The sequence below is a fragment of the Lissotriton vulgaris genome, chromosome 9, assembly GCF_964263255.1.
Source record: "Lissotriton vulgaris chromosome 9, aLisVul1.2, whole genome shotgun sequence".
NCBI lineage: Eukaryota > Metazoa > Chordata > Amphibia > Caudata > Salamandridae > Lissotriton > Lissotriton vulgaris.
This window is the reverse complement of record NC_141697.1, coordinates 648,480,072-648,502,707: the sequence shown is the minus strand read 5'-3', so window position 1 is coordinate 648,502,707 and position 22,636 is coordinate 648,480,072. Positions and strand designations below refer to the sequence as shown.

Sequence of the window (22,636 nt, the reverse complement as noted above, 5' to 3'; positions counted from 1 at the left end):
TCCAGGCCAGTCAGGTTGACAGGTATCTCTGAGAGCCTGCCAGCACAGCTTTGTCTGCTTTGAATGAAAGTAGAAAGACCAGCTGCAGAAGGGGGGAGAAAAGCTGGAAAGGTGATGGGGTCAGTTAAGGATGGAAGGTGAGATATTTGCTGCAGGGGGGAGAGGCCATGCTATGTGTGGCTTCCCAATTACTCCTTTGCCTCAGCCTAACATTTATAAGCAGGAGCAGATGATTTTTGGGACAAACATAACAAAGGTAAAAGAGTTATGAGGATGTTTTTCACCTCAAGTTCTGAGTGACATCTCGACAACTCAATTTCAATTTCATAAGCTTTTATTCGATTTGAAAGTACAAATCATACAAGCATAATTTTATAAACAATTCATTAAATTTAAGAACAAAGTTATTTAAATGAACTCCGGAATGATCCCTTAGGGGGGTGACATATAAAGACAGGCACTGGGCAACAATACATAGTTGAGGATATGATAAAAAGCTGAAAAATGAGAGAATGGTACTTGTACAGACAGGAATAAAAAAATAGTAATCACATATAGTGCATATCCTGGCAGCTGTACATTTTAAAACAAACACCAAGCCAAATAATGGGACATTGGAAATTTGCATAATAAAATAAAAAAAAAAAAACTGTAAGTACAGACAGGAAAGTGTAGAATTATAGCAGCACTAGGCACTTCCTGGCAACTGTACAATTCAAGTAATAAGAACATTTAAAAAGCTAAAAAGCATGAGGGGATACATGTACAGACAGGAATTAAGAGTAATTAGCGCACAAAGTGCTCTTCCTGGCAGCTATACATTATAAATCAGACCCAAGGTAAAAAAAGACATGTTTCGGCTACAGGTGCAAAATACAGTTTAAGGACTGATAAGTACAGACAGGAGTAGATAAAATTATGGCAATACAATACATTTCCTGGCAGCTGTACATTTCAGGATGAAAGTGGCAACAAAAAAACAAATGTCCACATTCTCAAGGGATGATAGAAGCACTAAGGCATTCTTAAAAGACCGAATGTTATATTTAATAAAAATGGGTTTTAGGTACCTTATTCTTAAAAAGTGATAACATTTGCAGAAAAGTAGAAAGTGACAGCAACTCTGGCGTGAAATATTGTCACACGGGCAGGGAGTATCAGATTTAAGTTTCTGTACTGGGAACGCAACCAGATGATGTACAATACCCAGCCTTACACGGGTTAGGACAAATTGATGAGAAGGACGGGAAACTTTCAAAAGGTAGGCTTGGAACCCCGATGGTAGATTTAGTTCCTTATAGAACTTCACAGTGGCCAACTTGCCATAAACCTCATCTCGGGCTTTCTTTTTGTATTTTAAAAAGGTTTGTTTAATTTCTTTTTTGGGGATTTCAACCGCCGATTCGGGGTCAAGAAAAACATCAATATCAAATAGAGTTTTAAACCAGAAGTGAATGTATTTCAACCACAGAATACGGGAAGAGAAGTCCAGTCCTATACAGTCAAGAATAATTTCTTGAGTGAATCGAGTCTCTGACTTAGCCCAAATCGAGCGCCACAATAAGAGTGGACGAACGGCTGCTAAGTCAGAGATAAACTCGATCCCGACCTCATCATGGATTATTTGAACGGAAGCAGATTGGGGGACACATAACACTCTTTTTAAAAATTTGTTTTCATCTTTCTGTAAAGGAGTGCCATCAATGTGACCCCACACACCCGCCCCATACAGTGCAGAGGGAACACAGCGTATGTTGTAGATGTTAATCATATCTCGGATGCTTCTCCATCCGAGCTTGGAAGCAAATCGAAATACGCTGCTGGTGGTTCGCAACATTTTCATCCTGATGTTATCAAGTTCAGGTTTCCAGGACCCATCATTGGCATAGGTTATTCCCAAGTAACAGAAAGTTTTGACTTGTACCATTTTGTCACTATCTAGATAAAAACTGGACTTCAATTTGTTAGCTGTCTGGCCACATGACATAACATACGTCTTAGATTTATTCACGCAGAGTCTCCTATTTTGAATGAACAGCATGAAGCTGTCAATGAGACGCTGTAGGCCCATCTGCGTGCGAGATAAAAGAACAGCGTCATCCGCATATAGTAAGATTGTGACAGGTTTGCTCCCAATCAGTGGAGCGTCTGCTGGTATAGCGGCTAAAGTGCGGTCAATACAGTTGATAACAAGCATTTGCAATGCAATAGGTCTCGCATTAGGAAAGTTTGAGCTATTGGTCTTGTAAATGACAATTTTTTTATTTATGTGTTGGTTTTGAAAATAGCAAAATTAATAGCTTTGTCATTTACAATGACAATACTTTTAACTTTTGCAAATTTAATTGCAACGTGTTTTGTATTTACGTGACTTAGATGTATTGATATCACAAATAACAATGGCTTTTAATTTTTTTAAATAATTAATACTTAAATAAAAGTTATTGTAATTTATAATGGCAATAGCTTAAACTTTAGTAAATAACTTTTGTGAAGATTATGTTCAGTGTATTTTATTGTGACAAAAATCCAAGAACAGAAGTGAAATATTAACATCTTTTGTGACATTTGTAATAAAGCTTGAAACATTGAGAGAACATATTTGAACCAGTTGTTGTTGAATAGTTGCACAGATTGATGCTGTGGTGGCACTGAGTGATGTTGTGGTGGCAACAAGTGATGCTGTGGGGGTTCAGTGATGCTGTAGTAGCGCATAGTGATGTTGTGGTGCCCCTGAGTGATGCTGTGGTGCCCCTGAGTGATGCTGTGGTGGTGCGATAGATAGATAGACTGAGGGCAATAGATAGCTAGAGGGAGGGTGAAAGATAGATAGAGTGAGGGTGATAGATAGATAGATAAATAGAGTGAGTGCAATAGATAGATAGATACATAGAGTGAGAGTGATAGATAGATAGATAGATAGATAGATAGATAGATAGATAGATAGATAGATAGATAGATAGATAGATAGATAGATAGATAGATAGATAGGGTGACGGCGATAGATAGAGTGAGGGCGATAGATAGACAGATAGATAGAGTGAGGGCGATAGATAGAGTGAGGGCGATAGATAGAGTGAGGGCGATAGATAGACAGATAGATAGTGAGGGCGATAGATAGATCAAGTGAGGGCAATAGATAGACAGACAGATAGAATGAGGGCGATAGAGTGAGGGAGATAGACAGATAGATAGAGTGAGGGCGATAGATAGAGTGAGGGCGATAGATAGAGTGAGGGCGATAGATAGATAGAGTGAGGGCAATAGATAGATAGATAGATAGATAGAGTGAGGGCGATAGATAGATAGATAGAGTGAGGGCGATAGATAGAGGGCTATAGATAGATAGATAGAGTGAGGGCGATAGATAGATAGAGGGCGATAGATAGATAGATAGATAGATAGATAGAGGGCAATAGATATATATATAGAGTGAGGGCGATAGATAGGTAGGTAGATAGATAGGTAGGTAGATAGATAGATAGCTAGATAGATAGAGTGAGGGCGATAGATAGAGTGAGGGCGATAGATAGATAGAGTGAGGGCGACAGACAGATAGATAGAGTGATGGCAGCAGATAGATAGATAGATTGAGGGCAACAGATAGAGTGAGGGCGATAGATAGATAGATAGAGTGAGGGCGATAGATAGATGTGTGTGGTTGTGTGTGTGGTTGTGTGTGTGTGTGTGGGTGTGTGTGTGTGTGTGGGTGTGTGTGTGGTTGTGTGTGTGTGATTGTGTGTGTGGTTGTGTTTGTGTGGTTGTGTGTGTGTTGTTGTGTGTGTGGTTGTGTGTGAGAAGTTGTGTGTGTGTGGTTGTGTGTGTGTGGTTGTGTGTGTGGTTGTGTGTGTGGTTGTGTGTGGTTGAGTGTAGTTGTGTGTGGTTGTGTGTGATTGTGTGTGTGTGTGGTTGTGTGTGTGGTTGGGTGTGTGTGTGTGTGGTTGTGTGTGGTTGTATGTGTATGGTTGTGTGTGTGGTTGGGTGTGATTGTGTGTGTGTGATTGTGTGTGTGGTGTGGTTGTGTGTGGTTGTGTGTGTGTGGTTGTATGTGTGTGTGTGTGGTTGTATGTATGTGTGTGTGCGGTTAGAGAAGGATGTATGTGGAAGAGAGCAGCAGATCAGCACAGCAGAAGAGAACAGGGAGTTAAAGAAGGAGGCGGGTGGAAGAGAGCAGCAGATCAGCAGGGAGAATAGAACAGGGAGTTGGAGAAGGGGGCGGGGTGGAAGAGAGCAGCAGATCAGCACGGAAGAAAAGAACAGGGAGTTAAAGAAGGAGGCGGGTGGAAGAGAGCACCAGATCAGCACGGGAGAAAATAGCAGGGAGTTAAAGAAGGAGACGGGGTGGAAGAGAGCAGCAGATCAGCACAGGAGAAGAGAACAGGGAGTTAAAGAAGGAGGCGGTGGAAGAGAACAGCAGATCGGCACAGGAGAAGAGAACAGAGAGTTAGAGAAAGAGGCGGTGGAAGAGAACAGCAGATTAGCACAGGAGAAGAGAACAGGGAGTTAAAGAAGGAGGCGGGTGGAAGAAAGCAGCAGATCATCACAGGAGAAGATAACAGGGAGTTAAAGAAGGAGGTGGGGTGGAAGAGAGCAGCAGATCAGCACAGGAGAAGAGAAGAGAACAGGGAGCTAGAGAAGGAGGCGGTGGAAGAGAGCAGCAGATCAGTATGGGAGAAGAGAAGAGAACAGGTAATTAGAGAAGGAGGTGGGTGGAATAGAGCAGCAGATCAGCACAGGAGAAGAGAAAAGGAAGTTAGAGAAGGAGGCGGGGTGAAAGTAAACAGCAGATCAGCAAAGGAGAAGAGAACAGGGAGTTAGAGAAGGAGGCGGATGGAAGATAGCAGAAAGATCATCACAGGAGAAGAGAACAGGGAGTTAGAGAATGAGGCGGGAGGAAGAGAACAGCAGATTAGCATGGGAGAAGAGAACAGGGAGTTAGAGAAGGAGGTGGTGGAAGGGAATAGCAGATCAGCATAGGAGAAAACAAGCAAATGCAAGACCATTTTGGCACCCGCGCTTTAGATTTTAACATGGTAATTAAAAAAAATATGCAAAATGTTGTGAGATGGAAAGTTAGCATTTAGCGCTATATTATAGCTGTGATAAAGAAAGAGAAAGTGGAGAAGAAAGGGGAAGGTAAAAGAGAAAGAGTGTTTTAAGGAGGTTAGAAGAAAGAGATAGAGTGTTAAGAGAGTGTGAGAGTGCAAGAGGGGAAAAGTGATGTGAGCCAGTATATTTAATAGATGGCGCAGTGAGGATAAGAGAAAACGGGAGTGTATCGCGGAAGGGAAAAACAAAAAATAACTCAGGAAGGGATCAGGAAGAGAGAATGTAGTTATGAACTGAGAACGAGGAAAGGGTTGCAAGGAACCGAGCGGAAACAACGCAGTGAGGAATGGGTGCCGAGGAGAGTGCAGTGGGCAGATGACAGTGAAAAAGCCATTTGAGGAGGGCGACAAAGTGTGGTGAGAGTGTGAACAGAAGCAACTTATCAAAGGACATCAAGGGCAACAAATGAGAGCCCTGAAGGAGAAAGGGCTCCTAGAGGATGTGAGAGGGAGGAAAAGGTGCAGTACAGGAAGAAACGCATTTTATTAGGTGAGAGTAAACTAACAAAAGAAAAGAAGTTGGGGAAAAAGAAGTTGTAGATGAGTATATAGTGTGTGGTGAATGACTGGGTAGAGAAAGAATTGGGAAGACACTGAAGTGGGGATAGAGAGAACACACTTATTATCTCCTAGGGCCATTAAATAAGAACCCTCAATGTAGTGAGATACACGCAGGTGGGGCTTGAATGCTGAATTTGACTGAGACATGTGTTTTAGAACTGTAAGTGATGCAGCAGCAGAAAGAAGCAGTCAACCGAGATGTTACTAGTTGTTGCAAGCAGGGAACAGCCTAGCGCAGTAAGAGGAGGGCCACTGGAATTATACAGAACTGGAGTCTAAAATTATGCTGCAGGGTGACTAAATTGTGGGGCAACAGAATGAAAATTATGCAGCAATAATCTGGTTCCTCTTTGTTTTAAAAGCAGCTCAGCAAAACAATATACTGCGTTTTACATTTATTATTAACGTGTTGCTAAAGTACTGAAGGATTTGAGAGAATAGAAAAAGATGAAACATATAAAAAAAATATTTGTCTAAAGTCTCCATGTGAGGCTGAAGCAGCCGGCAGCGTGTGTAGCAACGAACGCTGCCTTAGAACAGTCGACCAATGAAGACACACAACACCGTCAATGGCCAATAAGACCGAAGCAATGCATGACGTAGTCAAAAGAGAGAAAAAAGTTTAACAAACCCCAGTCATCGTTCAACACTAATGGCCGAATTTCAAACGCTCAAAAGCTGCTCCGATGAGGCTATCCAATGTTCCAATAAATACCCAATAATGATCCAATGACAAGGAATATCCAATTATGGCAATTTCTTCACGTAATCTGTGCCTTCTCGTACGATGAGAGCGTATGTCCAGTGAAGGCTTTATTCAATTTGTTTGTTTAAAAACGATTATATTCCAATTAATTTAAAGCGAGCCAAGATTACAACTCCTGCAATGGAGTCAGCCAGTGAAGATTAATATTTTTGCCGTTGAGAAGAAAAATAATGAAACGCCGCAGCCCGGCTTCAACAGGAAGCCAGGCAATCTGTGTTGGGACGGGGGCGGGGCCAGAGAAATACAGGAAGCAGACGGGAGTCTACCCCGCGCTCCAGTGCCCGCCGGAAGATTTGCGTGACTGCGTCTCAGCGCGGCACCCGCCTGTTGCCCAGAATGACCGGATGGCTGCCGAGGGACACGAACAAAGAACCTGGTGAGTGGGGCGGCGGGGGTCTTGGTGCGCTTGTGTGTATGCGACGGCGGGGGTGTGTTCTCTGTATGTATGGGTGCGTGCGTGCTTGTGTGTGTGTCTCTGTGTATGCGTGTGTGTATGCAGTGTGTTTGTGTGCGACGGCGGGGATGTGTTCTCTGTATGTATGGGTGCGTGCATGGGCGCTTGTGTGTCTCTGTGAATGCGCATGCGTGTGTGTGGTGCTTGCGAGGCAGGAGATGGGCACAGCGCCGTGAAGGGAGGGGGGAGCGTGTGTGTATGCAGTGTGTGTATGCAGTGTGTGTGTGTGTGTGCGCGCGTGTGTGTGTATGCGACGGCGGGGGTGGGTTCTCTGTATGTATGGGTGCGTGCATGGGCGCTTGTGTGTCTCTGTGTATGCGCATGCGTGTGTGGTGCTGTGCGCGGCCCCGAGGAGGAATCTGAGACAGCGACGCTCGTGCGTGAGATCCGTCTCAGATTCCTTCTAACACGCCAACAAAAGATGTCTCGCAGACAGCAGGCTTACGCCTGCTTTTTACGTCTGCGAGACCTAAAAAGGGAAAATAAAAGAGGGGCTAACACACAACCTTGACGGATGCCCCTTGAAACTTTAAGAAACGGTGTGCATTCGCCTAGGGTACCGTATCGGACTTTACAAGAAAGTTTCTCGTAGAGCCTTGCCAAAAAATGAACTATTTCTTTAGGTGCCCCTAGCTCCAATAAGACCTTCCAAAGAATACCATGATCAACTAAATCAAATGCGCTGCTCAAGTCAGCAAAACATAAGAAAAGGTTGCCCTTTTTAGCTACTGAGTATTTATTAATTAAAAGATCCAAATTTACACATTGCTCGAGTGTACCCATGCCTTTCCTAAAACCGTATTGCACCTTAGTTAAAATGTTCATAGCTTCAGCCCAAGTTTCTAGTCTTTTGAGCAGAATTCTGCTCATGACCTTTACAGAGGCGTCCAATAAAGAAATGGGTCGGTAATTGGAGGCCTCGGATTTACTACCTTTTTTATCTCGACAACTCAAGCTTAAACTCTTGTCTATTTGATGTCTCTCAGAACCTCCATATGAAAAACATCCCCTTAACTCTCAGTTACCCATCTATAATCCTATATATTTTTACATCCAAGCCAGTGTAGAAGTGTGATAGTAAAGGCCTTGCTTTGATCTCTCCACTGCACGTGTAACAGGCGAGGGATAGATCGGCATAAAGTAGGCACAAAGCCTGCCACTCAAGCATCATGGGCTCTCTCGCTGTGATGCTTTTTTCCCTTTCCTAGTTCAACTAAAGACCACAAACATGTATATTTTTTATATAAGATCAGGTGTTCACTATTGACAATCTGTACTTTCCAATTATAGAGAACAATTACAGACATATAGATAGTTTGAGCATGGGTACTGGATAGTTATATTTTTGCTATCTCTGAAAAATAGCTAGTTGAAAATTCACCTAACTAAGAAAAGAGAAACAGAAAAGCAATTGTGCAATTAATATACGGTGGACTTTCATTCAGCAGTATCAGAGTTGCAAATGTAGCGACATTTTTTATTGGAAAACCTATGATCTTTGCTATTGTGACTTGCTATGGAAGTTTCTACTAACTTTTTATGCTTTGGCAATCTGCCTCAAATCTGGTATGCTCAAAGATTACCTGCTGAATGCTGCTTCCCTAGTTTGGTGTCGATAACTTAGATGGGAAAAGTTATTAGGGAAGCAAAAATGGATTTCTTGTGAAGTGCAATGTCTAAATGGGATCCATAAATACAGTGTGATTGCACCACTAAACAGATAATATATATTCCAATTGTGACTCGAGTTATGGCAAAATCACAGTTTCCAATGAAAAAGCATTGTTTGGTTTGCCTATAATTTTGGTGCTGTATCACAAGTCTTCAAGAACTTTCAAATCAAATAGTGCAAGTGACCGAATTAATCAGAATAGGAATTTTTGCTTTACAATTCAACAAAAACTGTTACGCAGAATTACACCAAACTTTACATGAAACTAAAACTTTACAGAGGCCATTGTTTTTGGTTGGGGGTTCTCTGTCGTTTTTGAGATTTTGTGTTACAAAAATGTGAGGAGCGGACTCGAAGTGTATCCTGTAAAGGATATATCTTGACAGTCTATCCTATGATTATTCATAGATAGAGCTTGTTGGAACTGGCCCTTCTTCCAGGGTCATCCCCAAACTTTTTGCTTCTTCCTCCCTTATTTTTCCTGACCCGTGGCTGTTGGGAATAGGACTCTGAGCACTTTACCACTGCTGATCAGTGCTAAAGTGCATATGCTCTCTGTGTAAATTGTTATAGTGATAGGATCTACATGATTGGCATATTTGTATCACCATGAAGTCCCTAGTAAAGTGCACTGAGTGTGCCAGGGCTGGTGATGACAAATGCTACTAGTGGGCCTGCAGCACTGATTGTGCTACCCATATGAGTAGCCCCAAAATGGTGTCTCAGGCCTGCCACCACAATGCCTGTGTGCAGTCTATGAACTGCCATGTCCTCCTGGTCAGTGTCCCCACTGACCAGGCCTAACCCTTCCCTTTTTGTGCACATTGGTCACCCCTATGGAAGGCCCAAGGTACCCCCCTGGGTAGGGTGCAGTGTATGTGAAAGGTAGAGCATGTACTGGTGCAGGTGACATGCTCTGCTAATGAATTACAGCCATTTTCGTTTTTCACTATTGTAAGGCTATCTTGCTCCATAGGCCAACATAGAGGATGCTGGCTACAGTGGCTACCAGCATTTCTTCCCATAGGAACAAGATACGACATAAGAGTCTAGTATCCCTGAACTCGGAATTTAATAACACATCTTTTAGGAAAGGTTGTTTTTAAATCCTGTGTTTGAGAACAGCACTTTTAGAAAGCTGCTGTTCTCTTGTCTGACCATTCTGTGTGCCTTGGCCTGTTTGTGTATTGACTGTCTGGTTTGAGAGTGACAGGGGCTGGGGATTCCCCAGGAGACTGGTTGAGTCAGCCCTAGGCTGTATGACTGCATTTGCAACTTGAGTGGTGGTAGGAGGTAGCACCTGGGCCTGAATAGGGCTGTGCCTGCCTTCCACAATGCTGGCTCCACCTCCTGCTGGGCAGCTGACGACCCTGCCCCTCACTCTGAAAGGAAAGGAGAAGCCAGGAAAACAAAGTGCTCAAGAAACACCCAGAACTGGTTCAGACCAGGCTCAGGGCCCACTTGCACAAAGAGAACAAAGACTTTTAGGGGTATAAGTACAAGACCCCTGACAACAGAAAATTAGATCCTGGAATCAAGAAGGAACCTCTGCCAAGGATCAAGCTGGAAGACTGAAGAAGGAAGACTGACCTGATGTGTCGCCAGCGCTGACCTGCAGTTGCTTTGTTGCCAAGGAGAGGGGAAGGACTTTGCTTTGTGCTGTGTCCCCTTGCTTGAAGGAATCTTCAAGGGCCAGAAGAAGAGCTGGCTCCCTGTTCTGAATTCCAAGGAACAAAAGGACTTCACCCCCAGCTTTCCCTGAGCTCTACTGAGAGAGTTCTGTCCTTTCTGGAGTACGTGGTCCATGTGTGGCGCCTCTGGAAGTTGTACCTGTGCTGGGAAGCTGGAAATCAAGATTTAAAGAACTTTGCTACAGAAAAGTTATCGCATCGCTCGCTGCGGAACGCATCCCCGACAGTGCGAGGAAATTCCCGCCGCTACGAAGGTCGAGATCGTCGCAGCGCCTGTTGCCGCTGTTAGAGCCGTCGCATCCTTCGTTAGCTGGACGCACCCGATCGGTGCGGGAAGTCTAACATGGCTGCGAGTGTCGTCGCAGAGCCTGTCGTCGCTGGGTGAGATCGCCGCACCGCCTGCTTGCGGACCGCATCACGTCGCTGCGAGAGTCATCGCCGAAGCCATCGCATCGAGGAGCTGCGAGAGAGAAGATCGCCGCTGGTCCCCGCATCGTCGCCCCGGAGATCGTCAGAACTCCAAAGATCGTCGCATCGTGCCCTTGCGAGAACAAACTTCCTAAGGAACCTACGCACCGGAATCCATACAAGTGGCCTTCCTCCCCATACAGACCGGATTCGTCGCAAGACGCCCGCTGCTGCAGCGGGGCTGTCGTAAACGCCTCCCCAGGGTCTCAGGAGCAACGCATCGCTTGTTTTCCACCACACCAGCTTCTGCTTTTGTAACTTTGTCGCAACTAAAGTTACTGTGTCTGAAACGTGACGCAACTGTGAACTTTTCAGGCAACTGTGGATTATTTTATCGCAACCTTAAGAACTCTTTTGAAACCATATTCTTGAACTGTGTATGTTGGATTTTTGTCGTTTTGGTATTGTGTAGTTTAGATTAAATACCTTTATTTTCCTAAACTGTTGTGGAGTCAGTTTGTGGTGTTTTCACTGTGTTACTGTGAGTGTTGGTACAAATACTCTACACATTGCCTTCTGATTAGCCTTGACTGCTCGTGCCAAGCTATCTAGAGGGTGAGCAGGGGTTATCTCAGAGGGTTTCCTCCTTACCCTGACTGGAAGCAAGGGTCCCTATTTGGACAGTGGTACCTACCTCTGCCAACTAGAGACCCCCATTTCTAACAGAGCTTGACCCTTGAATCCCCCAAATGTAATAGACAGACTGTAAAAATAAACAAATCCTATTGGATTTATTTTCCCCCTTTACCCAGTGTGTAGGCCACTCGCTTACCATATCTTGCTGAGATACTAAATCTGGGCCCAGGTGGTAAAGCAGACCCTACTCTAAATGGTAACCCCAACAGTACCCCATATAGCAGGAGTGTTCAACATACACCCAGAACAGCTGGATCAGTTCTATAGTTTCAGGATAGCAACTGACTTAGGGAATGAGCTACTTTTAGATTCAATGTATGTAACTTGTTGTCTTATGAGGACATCCAGAAAGCTTTGCATGGATACTGGACGTCTGCTGGAACTCATTACCGTATTCTTCTCGGTGCACCGGCAACCTCTTGAAATATACTAACTAATCTCATAATACACATACTTCCATGGGTTTTCTTTTTCTTTTTTTAAACATTTCTCTGGAATTACTTTTATCTAAAGTTATTTGTCTGCAATTACTTTTCTATGTAGTGTTTTTTCCTTTAAGGTATTTCTTGTATTGCCCTACTTAGATTTCTCTGTCTTTACATAATCTCAACGAATCACATGAATAGTCTCTCAAACCTAGATCTAGTGTTGAGAAAAGAGATGCTAAAGTTCTTTCTTCTTTTCTTGAACCTATTTTTAAAACAGACACTCCCGTTCAGCTACATACAGGCTTTTCATAATCAAATAAGAAGAAACCCTATTTAAAAGAGGATACCCACCCTAGGTCCAGAATGGCCAGATCATGCCAGATTTGTAGGATAATTGATAACTTGGTGAGAGCTTCCCCTTTAAATTGAGTAGGTGTATATAAATGATCTGTGGATATGCTGAAAACCTGGGATAGATCCAGTAATTAGCTTTATGTAGATTTAGACGCAATGGGTTTTGCAATGCTGAAAGTCTGATCACTATACGGCTCACTTTGGCGCAGTAACCCTTGAATCCTGCACTAGCCTATTTGAAATCCACAGCACACAATCCATCCAGTCCTCCTTTGAACCGACCTGGTTTAGGAAAGGATCTCTCTATGCACTTCCTCACCCAGCCAGAATACAAAAGTTCATCTATACTCCTTTACAGCCTTACACACGCCATGCTATGCAGCAATGCCCTCATACAGATCCTTCTCCACTGAACCATACAGCTCTTACTAGACTGCTCAATGTAGGTTACTTACTCTTTGTGAACTGGTGTCCATAACCCTCATACCACTGTCCTTTTTCTACCCCTCCCAAAAAAAGTCACCAAGAGACAGCCTCTGCAAAGCCCCGAGTTATACGTTCTTCGAAATACTCTCATAGAGATCCCTCTCCGTGACAATCCCCCCCTGCTTCCAGGCTTGGCTGGACCTATCCATGTAGATCTTACTAGACAAGCCAACTTTACCCAGACCACTCTCGGATCAGTCTCGTCTATATTTCCCTTTCATGAGCCATGTTCAGACCCCGTTAATTTGTCCAAAGCTCCTTCAGCCCCTACAAACCCATCCAGTGACCTTCCTAACTGACCCACCCAGACTAAATCTCTACTCCACTTCAGGGCCTACTGGACAGGGTATCCTATATAGTCAGTGCTTCTCCTCCCACATCTCCACAGATGTATAGCAAGGTACCGCATATAAAATTCATGCACATCAAGAAATACACCTGCTTACCAGAAAGTAGAAATCTATACTACTATAATAAAGGAAGAACTTTCAGCATTTGAGGCGGGTAAACTCGGGAACCACAGCGCCAATCCACACACCCGATACACCGTTGGAATCGTCAGGGTGTGTAGATGGTTATAGGCTATATAAATAAAAACAAAAAACGTTATTTAAAAAATTTACAGTAAAAAAAAAAGTAGTCCCTCCGAAGTAGCGCCGTCCGCGACGTGCGTGCTCACGTCAGGAGCAGCGTCCAGGAGCGCGACGAGGAGCGGCGGACATGGCACGGGGGAGGAGCGGTGACGTGAGGAGCGGTGACGTGAGGAGCAGCGGACAGGCCAGCGGTGGTGCGAGCAGCGGGCAGGCGGGAGGAGCGGCGGCTGAGGTAAGGGGACCCATGTCGGGGCAGGCGGGGGTCGGGGCAGGCGGGGGACAGGCCGGCCGGGGGCCCGGGCTGCTGGACAATGTCGGGGCGGGGGGCGGGGGGCGGGGAAGCCTGTTGCTCCCGGACAAGGTCGGGACGGGCTACTAGTAATATAATAAAATAAAGCCAAGGAATGAGACAGTATGACAGCCATTATCAACTCGTTCTCTCTGCTAGCTCATGAAGGAGAAAAATAAAACTTATATTCTGTAGGACCTGCTGCAACATAGCTAATAAAACGTTTCCAGGGTCCGTGGATAAAAGGCTCACCCAGTCCTAGCTCCTTTGGACTCTGGGACTAACAGTACTTTTACCCCATTGTAAAATCAGGACTACAAGTTCCAGAATGCTAAGTAGAAAAATAGATTTTATTAGTTACTCGTGCATGGTGCAGGAAGACAGAGCTCTGATATCAGCCACGTGACATGGGGCTTTACCTCAAATGGAGTTTATTTGGCAATTATTTGTTGCAGCTGTATCAGTTTTCGGGTTACGCTCATCGTCGGCATCACTCAAGCATCTTGTTAAGCTCTGAACAAGTCTGTATTGCCTCCTATAAAGGTTTTACTTTTACATATATGCATATACACATATCTTTCTCGATATGCTCGCATAGTTCCTATGGTCTTCTTCAACCAAGTATAAATAACAATCACTTGTTATAGGGAGGCTGGCAACGCCCATAGGGCCAAAAGGGCTTCAGCCCAAGCCTCCCCCCCTCAATCCACATCCCCATCATGTGTATAAGCTTGAGTTGCAGTGGGATCAGCTGGGTAGTGTTTGGGGTATAATCTCGGGCAAAGTTGAATTTTACATGCCTTTGTGAACTGGTAAACGAGATTTTGTGTTTTTTCACTGGTTCCAGTCCCCCCTGGGTTCAAACTCTGCCTATCCCTAACATTTGTATTTTATTTTTACTGCCCCAGTGGGAGAATGCATATTGTGAAAAGGCATCTCAGGAGTAGGGATGCCACCTTTCTAAGAGAAAAATACCTTCCAATACCTTAATAATTGGATTACACCCTACAGACCCACGAGAGCGCTTCGTTCCGAACATGGAAACTTCATCACGATCCCCAAGGTGAAGAAGGCCCGGATAGGTGGCCGCCGTTTTTCGGTCAATACGGGAAAAAAATGGAACGCACTCCCCCTGAGCCTCAGAGCAGAACCAAACCTCCTACGGTTCAGGAAGTCTCTCAAAACCCTACTCTTCCCCTGAGCCATCATCACTCCTGACTATCTCCCCTTGTGAGTAAGAGGTTCAGCGCTGGGATACCCTCTGGGTGACTACGCGCTCTAGAAAAACCTTAAATAAATAAATAAATAAATAAATTTGTTGTTGTTTAAAGAGTCTGCAAAAGCCTCACCTTGACACTAAATAGGTCTGTAAATAAAATGGTATGTTTTCATTTGTAACATGACTTTTCTGTCTTTGTTTCCTTTAATTATTAGTCATAGATCATTAATGCACCCCTAGAAGACATTATTAAAAGTGCTATTTATACTTGCTGTTTGAGTACACACAAATAAGTGCTACAAATACTGGTTTTGGTGATTTTGCTTATTTTCTACTGACTGGGACATCTAAATACCGGTGGTGCCGGTACAGATCCAATCAACTGGCAGCCCTAATAAGGAGACTGAAATTTTGTTGTTTGATCAGCACAATATTTATCTACTCCACCCTCCAACCCTGATTCATGCAGTAATAGAAATAGTTTATCTTATATATGAAACCCTAAGCCAGCCGTCAATTCAATGCTGAGTTACTCCAGATGTCTGAGAATACATTCTGCATTCAGACAACTCCTTCCCCACATTCCCACCCTTCAATTTCATGTTTACCTTGCACTCACTACGATCACACTGCACTCACACTGCTCACACCATTCATCCTCCTCCTATACTGTACTCAAACAAGCACACCGCTCACCCTGCATACACGACACTCCTCCACTCACTTGCCACTTTCACCACTCAATGTACACTCACAGCGATCGCACTGCACTCACACCATTTATCATCCTCTTACCCTCCGCTTACACGAGCACACCACTCACCCTGCACTCACAGCGACCACACTACACTTATGCCCCTTGCAATTAACTCATGCCGCTCTCCCTCCACTTACCCTGCAGTCAAATGAGCACACTGCTCTCTCTGCAGTCACAGTTATCACACTGCACTCACCACACCACTCAACATGCACTCACGCTTTTCACCCTGCACTTACACTAGCACACTACTCACCCTGCAATCATGTGACACTTTACTCACCTGTCACTCTCGCTGCTCACTCTGAAATCTAACAAACAAGCACATCACTCACCATGCATTAATTTCTCCCGCTGTGCACTCACATAAGCACTTCTGTCACTTAAACAGTTCACCCTTCACTCACATTGGCACAGAACTCACATCATGCCTGGTAGGCGCCATTGATATCGCCTCAACCTTCGCCCTCCCTCTGGCCATTATGATGCTTCTAAAGCATTGGATAGGGTCAACTGGCCCTATCTGGCTGCAGTAATGAGGAAATTTCAACTCGGGTCAAGTTCTATTGAGCTATCAACCTCCTATATAGAGATCCCAGGGCCAGCCTACTGGTCAATGGTACCCGCACTGAGCCCTTTCAAATCATGAGGGGCACTAGACAAGGCTGTCCGCTCTCCCCTCTCTTATTTAACATTTATGTTGAACCCTTTGTCCAGACCCTGAGAGATGAATGTCCCATTCCATCTTTTAAATTTTGTGGTTGGGAGAAGAAGGTCGGACTCTATGCCGATGACATCCTCATATACACCACAGACCCTGTTCAGGCTTTCCCATTGGTTGTAAGGAGGGCGGAAAAATTCAGGCGGGTCTCCGGATATGAAATCAATGCCGGGAAAACTGAGCTTATGTCCTGGAATATTGATAATCTACATCTTCCAGTGACCCCCTCAATTCGTTACCTGGGAGTTAAAATAACCCACAACATCCGTATACTGGCTCAGACTAATCTCGAACGGGTCTTTCGTGAGTCTAAGACACTATTGAGAGCCTGGTCCTTTCTCCCTCTGACTGTATATGGCAAAACAAATCTAGTGAAAATATCTATACTCCCTAAATTCACGATTATTTTCAATTCTATTCCACTAGCGTTTGACCCCAAGCAGCTCCGTAAATGTCAGCAGCAAATCAATTCTTTTATTTGGAGTTGTAAAACAGTAAGGCTGGCATGGAAAAAATTAAGGAGGAGAAGGGAGGGCTTGCTTTGTTAGACCTAGAGTATTACGCCTGGGCATTCCAGCTGTCCCACTCCAGGATATCGTTGAAGACCCCTGAAGACAACTCAAATGGGAAAATGTTTAAGGCCATGTTAACTGGGGCTAATCTTCCACTTGACGTTTTTTTGTTTAAGTTTGGGCACCAGAGGTTCTTTAAAAAGGTGAGACTAAAGATTTTCCAATCGTTGGCGAGAGAATGGGCTCAAATAAAAGCTAGAGTTGGGTTGGCATACTTTTCCAACCTCGCCATAATTTGGGATTCCCCAGGGCTCCCCCCTGTTTAAAAGATAGCTTAGCACTTCCCCTACTAGAGGCAGGGATTCTAAGATGGGGAGAGTTGATGGCAGGAGGTTCTTTGGTAGAGTGGGAGGTGCTCTCCGAGAGGGTTGGCCCAGCCCTAACTCGTTTCAAATACCTACAACTGCTCAGCTGGTCCCGGGAGCAGTCAAGGAAAAAGGTTCAGGTTGGGAGGTACAGCTTTCTAGAAAAACATCTGGTGGAAAGGCAAATGGGGGGTAAGGCGGTAGCCTTCTGGTACTGGTCCATCATGGAGGAGGCAGATGGTGAATTAAATCTCCCGTCGGAGTTGTGGGGAAGTGACATGGGGGCACAGGGTGAGGATTTATGGGTTAGATCTTTTACCCTCCTCTACAAAGCTGTCAAGCCAGCATGGTTAAGACGTAATCATCTATTTTCTGTGCACCAAGCATATATTTTCCCCCCAAAGGCTTTCGAAATTCCAGACAGGAAAGTGTTGCAACAAGTGCCTCCTCCCAGCAGCCTCCGATAGTCATATGTTTTGGGACTGCCCCGGCATCACTGCATATTGTAAAGAAATCAAAGCTACCCTAGAGTCAATCCTTAAAACATCGATTTCCTTCAGCTTGTCATTAGTTATATTTGGTCTGGAAGGCAACATTACGGGTCGGCAAGGACCTTTCTGTTCTATGCAATTCTCCTGGCAAGACGGCAAATTTGCAAACACTGGGTAGATTCCAACCCACCAACCCACGCAGATTGGCTGTCATCCCTCTACGAAACATCAAGGGTGGATACAGCTAGATCCGATAGCTCTCGGAGCCTTGCCTTGTGGAATTTCTTAGCCAAGTGGAGATGAAAAGCTACTAGGGCTTCCAGGGTTTCCCTTACTGTGCACATATAGAAATTACACAACTCTCATGAATATACACATTTCTACAAACGCACCCACAGAATACCTGCTCTTTTCATAGTACTAGATGTCTAATTAATTCCATCTCCAACAACGGGGCTGGTGCAAGAGAGAATAGTGGACTGAGAATGTGAGAAGTAGCAAGGAGGGAGACCAGGGATGAGGTTTTGGGCTATGGTGATAAATTGAGGATCATGTGACACCATCAACCATTCCTGGCTTTCCATTCACCACAATGCTTTATTTTGGGACGTGTTGGTTTTTTATGTGTTTTTTTTTACATTGTAAGTTGGGTCTCAAAAATGCCAAAATGCAAAGCGTTACTTGATAAAATTCATGGTCGCCAAAGATTCAAGTATTTCATAAGATCAGTTGGATGCTGTGATATTGCATGTTAAAACGCAGATTAGTTCATTTCTAATACTTTAACTGGTTGATCCACATGCGAAACCAAATACAAGCCCTGTACAGTTATTTTAAGGAAGTGTACTTTTCATTCACATCCTACTTGTAACAAACATTGAAAAGTCAATATATTATTTTTGAACAGCTTGTGGAGAATACGTTTTCATTAAGCTTCACTAAAAAGCAATGCAAGTATAGCAGAAGCAGCAAGGCAAGCTTTTCTAACACAATAAAAGCAGACTGACTAATGGAAATGTGAGTGGCAGTATGTCTGTGTGCAAGTGTGACAGTGTACAAATGTATGAACAAGTGCAAGAGATAGTGAGAATGTGCGTGTGTCAGTCTATGTGTGCTATACGTGCAAGTGTATTGCTGGTCTGGCATACTGGAGGATATTCTTGCCTTATAGACAAGGGCACTAATAGAATATGGATGGGAGGCGTTACCTATGGCAAACTACAGGCCCTAACATGCTTCTATTAAGACACATCAGTGGCTGTGGGGACACAAACTGTCTAACTTGACAAAGCTGCTAGCCTAGTCAAACCCAAACAAAACAGGTGATGGACAGAATGTGGATCAATGTCACACATTCACCCCAGTCCTAAGATCTGGGCCCAAATCCATCGTTTTTTTGCACTCCACACCACCCTGGGTTAGACAATGGCGATATGCAAATCAGCTCTGACCCTGTGCCCCATGGGAACAGTCCAGTCCGAACTACAAAAGCCATGTCCTTCCCAGAACGGAATCAAGCATCCGAGGACCGGACCGGTTTCGAGGTAACACCTCTCATCAGCCCGGCTAGCTTGAGTGGTCAAGCTAGCCGGGCTGATGAGAGGTGTTACCTCGAAACCGGTCCGGTCCTCGGATGCTTGATTCCGTTCTGGGAAGGACATGGCTTTTGTAGTTCGGACTGGACTGTTCCCATGGGGCACAGGGTCAGAGCTGATTTGCATATCGCCATTGTCTAACCCAGGGTGGTGTGGAGTGAAGAAAAAAAAAATGATGGATTTGGGCCCAGATCTTCGGACTGGGATGAGTGTGTGACATTGATCCACATTCGGTCCATCACCTGTTTTGTTTGCATAGCCTAGTCAAACCCAGCATCAGACAAAACACGCGCCACCACACCTGGCCAAAGACCCCAACATATAATGCACATAATTCTTAGCATATGTGAGGTGGATCCATAGCATAATGATATTTGAGGTAACTCTTGTCAAGATTTCTGGTACTTATTCTATAGGGGTGTCAATGACAAAATGCTCACCCTTGTATACCAGAGGGAATTTTTAGAGGTACCCATGGCTGAGGCTGAAGAATCCATGGTAAATTACTGGCACCGTCACATTGAATATACTGCTTGGCATAAGATGCTCACCCATTTAAAAAATGATGACTTTGGAAAAGTGGAAGCTCTGACTTAAGACATTTAGAAAAAACCACAAGATCTACTCCGAGGAAATGCCATGCTTCCCTGGTGCACCATGAAAGTACCGGAATATTTCATGAATGCCCATAGGGTCTGCGGCGTTTCAGCAAATTTGATCCCAAACATTTCAAAACATTCTCAGAGAAGTAGTCTATTCCCCCTTAAATCATCTACAAGAAATCTGTTCACTATTTTTACTCGCTGGAATTTGGGTATCATACCACACCACTTACAAAGATCGTTAGCATCATACAATGGGTACGAGGTTAGCTCAGATCCCATTTCTGAAAAGACTTGTCCTGCCCCATTGCTGGGACCCGGAATGGCTTTAGGGCTGTGCAGCCGCAGCTGGAGATGACTTTGTTGGGGGCGCTAGGTTTACAAATATATTTTTGTTTAAAAGCACATGAACTTCCTTGTGCATCAGGTATTTTTCAGGCAAAAATAAAAATATCAATATAACTCTGGTGATTAATGTTTCTACTAATGAGAATTCCGAATTTTGTCTAGTTGCAGTTTTGTCTAATTCCAAATTAGCAAGGAAGGTTAATGAGCCTGCAGCAAAGAACGTGTATGCAGATCACAGAAATGAGTATGAGTGAATTATGAGTAGCACTATAAAAAAATTAAATGTATGCCAGAGAGAGGCTATGGAGAGATGACGTGCCCCCTTGGATAGTAGTAGTGAGGGAATTCATAAAAAAGAACGATATGAGGGAGGAGACAGCCAAAAAAAGACTGTCATAACAGCCACTACCAGTGCTCGAGCTAGCCCTGGCTGGGATGCTTAGCCCCCCAAAGTTCGGGTCTAGTTACGCCCCTGGTTATAGGTCCCATTCATCCTGTCAGCCCCCGTAAATCTCTTGAAAGGATATATAGAGTTATCTCCGTATCATCACCATCCCTCCCGCCTCATTTGTCTGTGCACTACAGATTGTTTAGATTCCCATCGATTAATGTGCGTGTCTCGCCTCCTCTTCCCCGTACCTCCATTCAGCGCCATACTTAAACCGATGAGACGAGCAACTACTGCTAACTTCCCTGAACCGGAAGAGGAATTACGTTGCACGGTTCTACCTCCTACGAACTAGAGTGCTAACTATCGTTATAAATGTGCCGGTAGTGGGCGCCATGCAGATAGAGGAAATGATCGTACCCCTGTTCTAACTAAATTCGCACCCCCGTCGTTTTGTACACCCCCTACGTCAGTGGGGTGCCGATTCATGCAGGTTCTGCCTGTATATTCGTGCTCCCCCGTCTGGCTGTGCACACCCTACTCGTGTCACTCACTTTGCGCATGCGTGCTTCGGTTTATATTTTTTATTTATGCGTTTTTATCTCGCGTGGACTTTACCCGAAGGTGTCAGGAATATATATATATATATTTTAGGCACTGGGATGATTACTTTGTTTTGCCAGAATCACAGTATGACGAGCTGACACCGAGACTCGAACCCCTGTTCCAAAGTCAGCAGCTCGGGCGTAATGTCACATCTTCTCCCACAGAGAAACCGTTCTACACCGTCCTATCTGGGCTGGACGTTGGTGTTTTGTACCAATGCTGTTGTCTTTTCGGCTGCGGATTGGAATTTACGTCAACCATTGAATCTGTTTTTGTTTCTGTTATTTATTTTAAATTGCATTTTTCTTATATCCCCTTCTGTAATTGCGACTGCTCAAGGCAGGATGGTTACATGTTTTGCTTTAAACCACTTTCAAAATACCCATTAGCGGAACAATATCATGGCCCCGTTTGCATGATTTTCATCATTCTTTTTTGTGAGGCAGACAAACATTTCTCCGAGTTGATGAGCCATGTCAATCCTCACTCCTGGCAAGGTCCCCTGCAGGTATTTGAATTTAAACATAAACACAAAATGCACCTGACAAGGACAACGACAAATGACAGGTCTCCCACTCAAGAACTTGGAGCGTTCCATAAAACCCCTTAACAACAAGAACATTACCATACATCAACATTCAGCCTGATCAGCCAGACTGTTCATGAATATTATCCTAGGAATCACCTCAATTCTAAACCATTTATTCCTAACCTCACAAATGTGCCTTGTCTGTAGAGGTAGTCCCTCTACTATGCCCACATACAATTCAGGGAGCATAACGCCACCAAAACCTGCTTTATTCCAGAAATCACCCCAATTCCAAATAATGTATTTCAATTTCACTGCGCAATCCACATTCATGACAGCGCTTAGGGTGACACTCTTCAGTCTTTACAAACGTGAACTGCCTGTAGAGAAAGTCTCTCTACTATGCCCATATGCTAATCAGGGTACATAATGCCTCCAATTCTGTCCCGCCCCATCGGAGCACGTCAGACGATGATAACACGGGCAGCAAGCAAGACTTCTCACTGTAGAAGTATGCTTGCTCCGCACGCCCTCCGAGGGAGCCACTGAGCCCTAAATTAAGAGTTATAGGTACAACTGATCCAAAACACTACAGCGCACTTCTTGACGTCCTAAGTGTAATTACATACCTATGCAGGACACATAATAGTGACTTGCCAATCCGGTCCTGAAGAAAGCCCTCTGACCCGACTTTGTACCCATAGGGCTGAAACTTGGTGACCGCTCGACCACCCATTTCTTGACACAGGTGCTATAGATCAGCAGCCCTTCTATTCACGCACAGCAATTCTTTTTAATCTTGCCCCATCCCTGACTAAATAAATTTGAACCAGTGGCAAGGAGGCAATTTTAAGTTCACTCCACTCTCACCCTCACCACTCCTGATCACATCCCTGTTCACTACTGCGAATAACCAGTTGGTCTCCCTCCTGGTGGAGGAAAGCACAGATAAGACCCAATGATGCTTTTCACATAAGAAACAAAAGCGGACAACCAA

At 44.3% G+C, this 22,636-nt stretch overlaps 1 protein-coding gene across 1 annotated transcript in view; it reads right to left on the bottom strand.

The window, feature by feature from the left end:
- ZNRD2 (zinc ribbon domain containing 2) overlaps window positions 1–20,831 on the bottom strand; it is a 91,809-nt gene extending 70,978 nt beyond the window's left edge. Inside the window, exon 1 of the mRNA XM_086938335.1 lies at window positions 20,756–20,831. Coding sequence (XP_086794461.1) covers window positions 20,756–20,771 — 16 coding nt within the window. The 5' untranslated portion in view covers window positions 20,772–20,831. The remainder of the gene's footprint in view (window positions 1–20,755) is intronic.
- Between the last annotated feature and the right edge of the window lie 1,805 nt (window positions 20,832–22,636).